The 7,500-nt window shown below is 39.3% G+C and overlaps 1 protein-coding gene across 1 annotated transcript in view; it reads left to right on the top strand.

Annotated features, from left to right (window-relative positions):
* Positions 1-7,500, top strand: part of LOC137985032 (nesprin-1-like) — a 98,855-nt gene that overhangs the window by 58,835 nt on the left and 32,520 nt on the right. The window contains exons 43-47 of the mRNA XM_068832455.1: positions 1-272; positions 964-1,281; positions 2,169-2,319; positions 5,572-5,738; positions 6,434-6,742. The exon at positions 1-272 is cut by the window's left edge and continues 22 nt beyond it. Coding sequence (XP_068688556.1) covers positions 1-272; positions 964-1,281; positions 2,169-2,319; positions 5,572-5,738; positions 6,434-6,742 — 1,217 coding nt within the window. The remainder of the gene's footprint in view (positions 273-963; positions 1,282-2,168; positions 2,320-5,571; positions 5,739-6,433; positions 6,743-7,500) is intronic.

Here is a 7,500-nt window from a genome sequence, read left to right as displayed (position 1 = left end):
TCTTTGAATCTGTCCTTGCAAGAATGACTGAAATCGCTACCACTGTGCCTTCAACATGGAAGGAATCTAGGGAATCTGAACAAGAGAGTGTACGACTGAACGGACTGAAAAACGACGCTGAACGGCAACAGGTGGAATTACTGGAGAGTATTGAATGTCACAAACAGTACCACGAGGCTGTGATGAGAATAGAAAAAACGCTGAAAGAAATTGAGAACAAATTAGAAGAAGGCTTCAAGGATACTGAGCTGCAGAACGCAACATTGTTTGAGGTAACTTGTAGTCATGCTCCCGTAGGTGACAAGAGTAACGTTGGTATTTTCTACGTGCACTTGTAGCCTTACTCAAATTAGCATCCTCAGAGGACCGTCTTCAAAGTCGGTTCCTTTATCTTGATTGTTGGTCACTCGTTTACCACTTCACATGCCACTGGAATACAGTGGGAGACAACTTTAAGTGCAATAGTATTGACTTGAAGAGATAGAATGGTTGACTCGGGAATACTCGGGAAAAATCAGAGTCTGTTCCTTTGCAGGAGACGACCTTTAATTACTGGTTCGGACATTTGTCACCTGAACCTAAGTAGCAATCTGAAGGTCGTAGGTTCCGATGCCTTAAAAGAAACACTTGGATTTTTCCGAGTATCCCCGAATCAGCATCAATTTATCTAGCTCTTCATTGGTTAACACTTAATCTTGTTTATGACAATAATTCTCTTTCATTTCAATAATTTTGACGGCTGGCCAATGCCATGCTACTGGAACAAGACACAACTGACAGAGAGAGAGAAGAAAACGTTTTGTTCTGAAAGCTTTTGTTCTTTTTCCAGTTTCTTGTCTTTCTCCTCGTAGCTGCCTCGCGTGCATGACCACTATGAAATATTAAAACGCGACCAACGAATACGTAAGCCTGATTAAAACGCTTTCGAAGTTTTAACTTTAATTTCCGATGTATTGCAACCAGGATTTGGAAAAGCAGTTAAACAGTGTTGTCCCAGAGCTCCAACTGATCAGTGAAAAGAACAAGCAGCTTGAACCTGACATTGCAGAAGGGCAAATGCAGAACAAACGTGATGAATTAAGCGAGAAATGGGAGGAGCTACAAACAAAACTAAAGGACAGACAATCAAAGGCGGAAAACGAGCATGAAGCTGTGGCTGCGTTGAATGAAGAATTGAAAACAGTATCGAGAAAACTGGATGAGCTGACCGCCTCTACCGAGGATCTGACTACTGTTAGTTATGATGAGACGAAAGTGCTCGAGCGAAGAGAGAACTATGAGGTATGAACTTAAGAGTTTGGTACGGTGCCAGTTTACTGTTTTGTACGGAAGTTAGTGTATTTTATTCCAAGAAGGACTGTTGCTGGTATGGACAACCTCACCGAAAGGCATCTTCAAAGTGGACATCACTACCCTGAAAGGTGGTTTTCAAAATTGATCGAAAATTGTTTGTTGGGTTAAATCAATCCGCTTTAAAGATCTTAATGGATCAAACCCGTTTCTTGTTAACTTATAACCACGAGCGATGATTGATTTAGAGTATCAAGTCATCTGTTCATCGTCCTGTGAAAGTAAAACGTGAAAATGATCGATTCCGATTAACGGTGATGTGACCACAATGCAAACAAAAGAGAACTAACCATAGCTCTTTTCCATAGATTAAGATAATTGTTGATAAATCACGATTATAAATATAATTTTGTTCCCATTGGTTAGAATCAGGTTAAGACGAATCCTTATATCATGTCAGCTGGCATGGATGATAATCCAACTCGTGTATGACCTAGGGATCTTTAGCATTAAGATTATGTGGTTCAGTAACTCTGTAAATTAAGGTAAGAATCATGACAGAGGAGACTGGTGTGAAAATTTTTGAACAGGAAATTAATCATGACCCTGTATATTCTGTTTCTTCGACATATCCATGTTTTTGTCCATGCTTATGTTCTTTGCATTGCCTGCTTGCATTTTTCTACTGCGAGGTTCCAAGCCCTTCAATTTAGAACGCCTTCCGCTAACTGGACCAATATGGCGACCGGATATCTCGCACTAGAGAAAAGCATATCAACACCCGTGGGTAGCCGGCTAGTACTAATGCTTCACCTTGCCTTTGGTGGCTTATGGTCGATGACCTAAGACTGTTTTCCCTTTCCATTTGGTCTCTTTAGTCCATCAGCAAATCAGTTTCAGATCTTCAAGGATCAGTAGAGGATCTCAGTGCTAGGTGCCAGGAATTAATCCATCTCTCTCCAACTAAAGACCGCGAGGACCTTGGAGAGCAACTCGACACCCTAAGAGCGAAGTGCGAAAATCTTGAAGGTACATTGTAACTGTAAGGTAGTTCAACACATTTTATTTTGTTTTCGTCAGTTTTGCGCCGCTTAAAGCTACTGATGTAGTGCTGAAGAGCGATTGGCTTGAAAGATGACAACTATGAAACTATTTTTAAAAAGAGTTATACGGTAGTTGTCTTAAGGAACTCTTTTAACGAAAGGCTACCTTGATTCGACCAAACAAAGGCCGAAATATTTGTTTTTCCATCCTTTTTCATACCTCAGTTTATTTTTACATGCAACCTGCAAAAGCGATCCCCTGGTAAATCGTATTGATAATATAGCGAAGATTTGGCGAACAAAATGAAATGCAAAGAAAATCGATGATGACAGGTTATGCGGCATGCAGCCATTCCATTGTCACTTTCGCATCCTACGCGTTTTTCTGCGCTTAGAACTAGTTCTATGTCGTGATTGGTTTATGTGATTTTCTCTGTCAGCTGCGATTGGTCAAACTTGTCCATTGTTGTCCGTATTTAACTCCTCTTCTGACTCCTTTGTGGGCCTAACTCAATATGGTTGACCTGTACCTGTAATCAGAGTTAATAGAATTATCTCTGCTGTAATTCAGCTTGAGGCTTCGAAAAGTGTTAGTAAACAAATCTATTTCTTGCGTTCGACATTAGGAGAACGCAATTTCACATCTTGGGTATCCCGGCGTAGGATACAGGTCAGCCGTATTGAGTTAGCTTTAGCAAATTTTCGTATTTTCTTTCGTCTGCTTTTTCAGCGCCATCTTGAATTACGTGATACGTGCATTAATACGTTATATGCGCAAATGACGAACGCGCACCTCATGATTTTTTGTTCCTATAAGATTGTTTTCATTCCCTACCCTTCTCCTTTGCTTTTAAGGAGGCTCGAAATAGTTTCTCCTTTTTTCAAACAAATAAACATATTCTGTCCTTAGATACAGTTAGGGCAATCATATCAAGACGAAACTTGGCCAGGGTATTAAGTACCTATCGTAGATTTCTCACATTGTGTTTTCCTCCAAAATAATGTTACCATGGCAACGATATTAGGCATTTCTTTGAGCCTTAAAATCAACATATGTGGTCCTTTTTGAAGAAACGGGACGGTGAAATTTTCCCATTCATCGTTACCAGATAATGTTAGAAATACTCTCTAAAATATTTAAAATTCAACAAAATCTGTAGGTCAGTTTTTCAGAAAAATAAGTTTTTTTGAATTGTCTCTAATTTTTTTTTTCACCTACAGAATTTTTTTTAAATTTGAAAGACAAACGGTTTAAATTAATCTAAGCTAACATGCAAAAAATAAAAAAAATTCACCGTCCAGAAGCAGAGATATAAACGAGTAAAGTTGCAAAATCAGGAAAAATTAGGGGGTTACAAGATCAGCATTTACGCATGCGTCACCCGCTCATTCGAGTCCGCGCGCGAGTGGAGCTACAGGTCAACACAATCGGATTTAAGTAACTATTAAACCGTTTAAGTAGAATTTTCGTAGTTTTCGTGAATAGGAGATCTCTATTTATATGCCATGTATATAGAAATTGGAGAAAGGTTAGCGAAACTAGCGGTATTTGTTTATTTCTGGTGACCCATTTAAATCATAAGCTGACGCAAGCAGCTTACGAATTGCGTGTGTGGCTTACGCGCGCGCGCTCAGCTGAAAACCCTTTCGAGCCTCCTTAAAGCGACTGTCGAACGCACTTCAACAATCCGATATTACTACTAGTCTATCATCTAACAGAACAGGTAGCTTCAGCAAAATCACTTGTCTAGAGTTTACATCGATCAATTTTTAAAGATTGCTTCCGCCCTTGGTGCAATTAAACGAATACGGCATCAAATCCCTTTCGATATACAATACAATACATACTTAATTGACCGCTCCTCATAGGGGCTTTTCAGGGCCAATGAAACACAACGAAACGACAGAACAGAACAACAACAACTGTTAAGAATCCCAACTGGCTGGAGGCAAACCAGTTGGCTATATTTACAAGTGCGGCTGAGAAGTTGAACCAGGGACTACCAGGATCAAATTCAACTAGTGGTCAGAGCGGGTCCTGAACCCGGGATCTCCGGATCTCAAGGCAAGCGCCCTAACCAATGGCCATACTGCCTCCGATGTATAAGTCAATGTATAGAACAGCCTTTTTCAGCCTCATTTTGACTATTGTGATCTGGTGTGGGGAAACTGTAATAAGGGCATTTCTGAAAAACTTCAAAAGCTTCAAAATCTTGCAGCCCGCATACTGATGTCTGCTAGTTATGACAGTGCACCGGGTACTGGGGTGGCGCAAAGTCCCTCATCAAAGACAAGAAAAGAAATCTATTACGATGAATAAAATTTTACGTAAGATGACACCCGACTACTTAACATTACATTTTGTTTTTCGCGACAAAGTAAATTCCTACCGTTTAAGGAATATTGAAAATAAATTAGTGCTTCCACAACCCCGTACTGACTATTTTAAAAGAAGCTTTTTGTATAGCGGAGCACAATTGTGGAATAGCTTACCCCCTGAATTACGTAAGTTACTTCCTTAAACGATTTTAAGACAAAATTGAGTCGCAACAGTTTATTCTAAGGGTGCGTTCGATTGACCGTATTCAGGAATAAGAATACATGGAATATAGAGCAGTTTTCAATTGAGTGTCGTAAAACCAAAACCGAAGTAATTATTTTGGCCAATCAAAAAGGTCGGAGACATTCCAGTAAACCAATCAAAACTCGAAGTAATTACATGTAGCCGACACAAAGCGTGGGAAAATGTGCACGCGCGAGCCACGATTGGTTTTGGTTTCACTTCTGATTGGTTGAAAAAATGGCGCGAGAACTTTGAACCAATCACAGAGTGAAGTAATCATAAACCAAAGTAATTCACTAATTACTTTCGATACTCAATTGAAAACCACTGTAAGTTAAAAATCATTTATTTTTAAGGAGATTCATGTTAAAATTGTCAAACGTCCGCTAAAATGCCATTTTAGACATATCTTCACTATCCTTGTTGCTTCAAAACGCCAGACATACCGTTTCAATACATCACTCCGCGTATTCTTATTCCGGAATAGGGTCAATCGAACTCACCCGAATGAAGCGTTATTTAAACACGGCATCCGAGGACAGCAGCTTTTATTGTTTTTAAATTTTATTCTTTTGTAACTGTAGTTGGGTTGATAGGTTGTTAGTTCCTATGTAATTTAGCTGATGGAAATACCGTGTATAAATAAAGCCATCTATCTATTTAAATTTTTCTTAGGTCACGTAGCAGAAAAAGAGGAAGAGTTTGAAGAAAAACTGTGGAAATGGCAGGAATTCCAAAGAGAGATGGATGCATGTTTCCACAATCTTGCTGTAATCGAAAAGTCCTTAGATTTCCAGTCTTTTGATGATGATGACTTGGAAGATCATACAGAGACGCACCAGGTTCGCTACACCGTCCGCATACACCTTATTCCAAAATGGCCGTCATCTTAGTATTCTTTTGTTTCCTTGCAAATTGGTCCTTTTGGTCTCGCTTTCAAACATAAAATTCAAAAGAAAATTTTGAACGAGGCCAAAAGGGCCAATCTGCAATCAAAGAAAAGAATACTAAAATGGCGGCCATTTTGGAATAAGGTGTATACTCTGTCAAATTTCGTCTCTATTTTATTGCACGTCATTGGGTACACGGTCGAGTTAAATGACCCCAGAAAGATTCGAGCTTTAGCCTTTCAATTAATTCCTTTGGTGCCGGGTAATTCGACCTCAATCAACTTGTATGATAAAACTTTATTATACTTATTCCACCAACGCAGCTCCACACTGAGTTTGCTAAAAACTAACCACCCTCCCCCACCCCCTCATTCAGTCGTCGACCAGAGATTTTCATCATGATGAAGATACAAATAGGAAATATCAGGGGCTTCTCTTTTACGACTTCTCTTGAGAAGCCAATGCTTTGTAAAGAATGGTCTCGTCTGTGTGCGAGCCTCGAGGGCGCGCTGAGAAACGGACTTTCGTGGAGACTAGCGTGCGTGTTTGAATCCCGCTAACAACGCGGAGGACTTGACTTCCTTTAAAATATAGAAACTTACCAAATAAATCAATTAAAGTAATTACAACATTCGTTTTTCTATTAGATGTTGTTAGACAACCTGGAGCTACAAGAGTCTATTATTCATGATGTCAGAGATCGAGCAAACGAGGTCCTGGGAGTGTTTCCGGAGGCTGATGGCGATAAGGCAAGAACCAAACTTCTGGAGCTGGACAATCGATTTCTTCTAATCAAAAAGCGCCTACATAGGAGACTAGAGGAGATGATGAAATCCTCGATCGACTGGCACGAGTTTGAGTGCGGGCTCAAGAGCTGTTTGGATTGGGTACAGAAAGCTGAGGACCGCCTGTTGCGTCATTTGCGCGAGAACGAGGGTGATATCTCTCGACTTGAGGTTGGCAACGAGACAAAAAAAGTTTTTTTTTGTATTTTAATTTTGTCCAATCACAAGCCAAAAGGTTTTGATTCTGCTTTTGGTTTTAATCGGGGTTTCAACAGCTGCAAGAAACGCGTGTAATATGTGAGTAATCGTGGTTTTGGCAGAAATGGTTCAAGTAGCAATAAAACGAATAAATTCTTACCGAAATAAAGGAAAGACGAAAATAAACGTCGTGAGTTTCAAATTCAGTTTCAAGAAAAGATACAAATTTTCTTTTTTATGTGCATTCTGGCATTACATGTATATTAATAGTAGTCGAAATTCATCACCAGCAGGTGGTTCTATTGACATCTTTTTGTGACAGTATGTTTATTCGAGCATAATCAATTTTTTATTCTTACAGCTAGTAATTTTCAGGACCTCTCAACTTCCCCTCGCAGGAACCATTAGAAACTGGTCACTGGATGATCTGTTTGAACTATAAAGTCAATATCAACTAAAACTTCAGTCAAGTTGTATAAAAAGATCGCTTTGCAGAAAGAACTAGTTTTGTTTTTTTGTTGTTTTTTTTTTTGTTTTTTCTTTTCATAATTGAATACGTGAGGAAGATCTTGGAAGACAATTATGGGTATTCGATGGAGTCAGTAGTTTTCGCAGTCCCTTAGTTACGCTCAGCTTCCTTACCTTTCAGTTTTACGTTTTCGCTATCTGCTTACAATGTTTACAACCTATGTGCTTTGTAAAAAGCTGTCGTTGTTAATCTTTACGATAAT

This window comes from Montipora foliosa, chromosome 14 (assembly GCF_036669935.1).
Source record: "Montipora foliosa isolate CH-2021 chromosome 14, ASM3666993v2, whole genome shotgun sequence".
Lineage (NCBI taxonomy): Eukaryota > Metazoa > Cnidaria > Anthozoa > Scleractinia > Acroporidae > Montipora > Montipora foliosa.
Note: the sequence above shows the minus strand (reverse complement) of the source record. Positions and strands in the feature narration are given on the sequence as shown.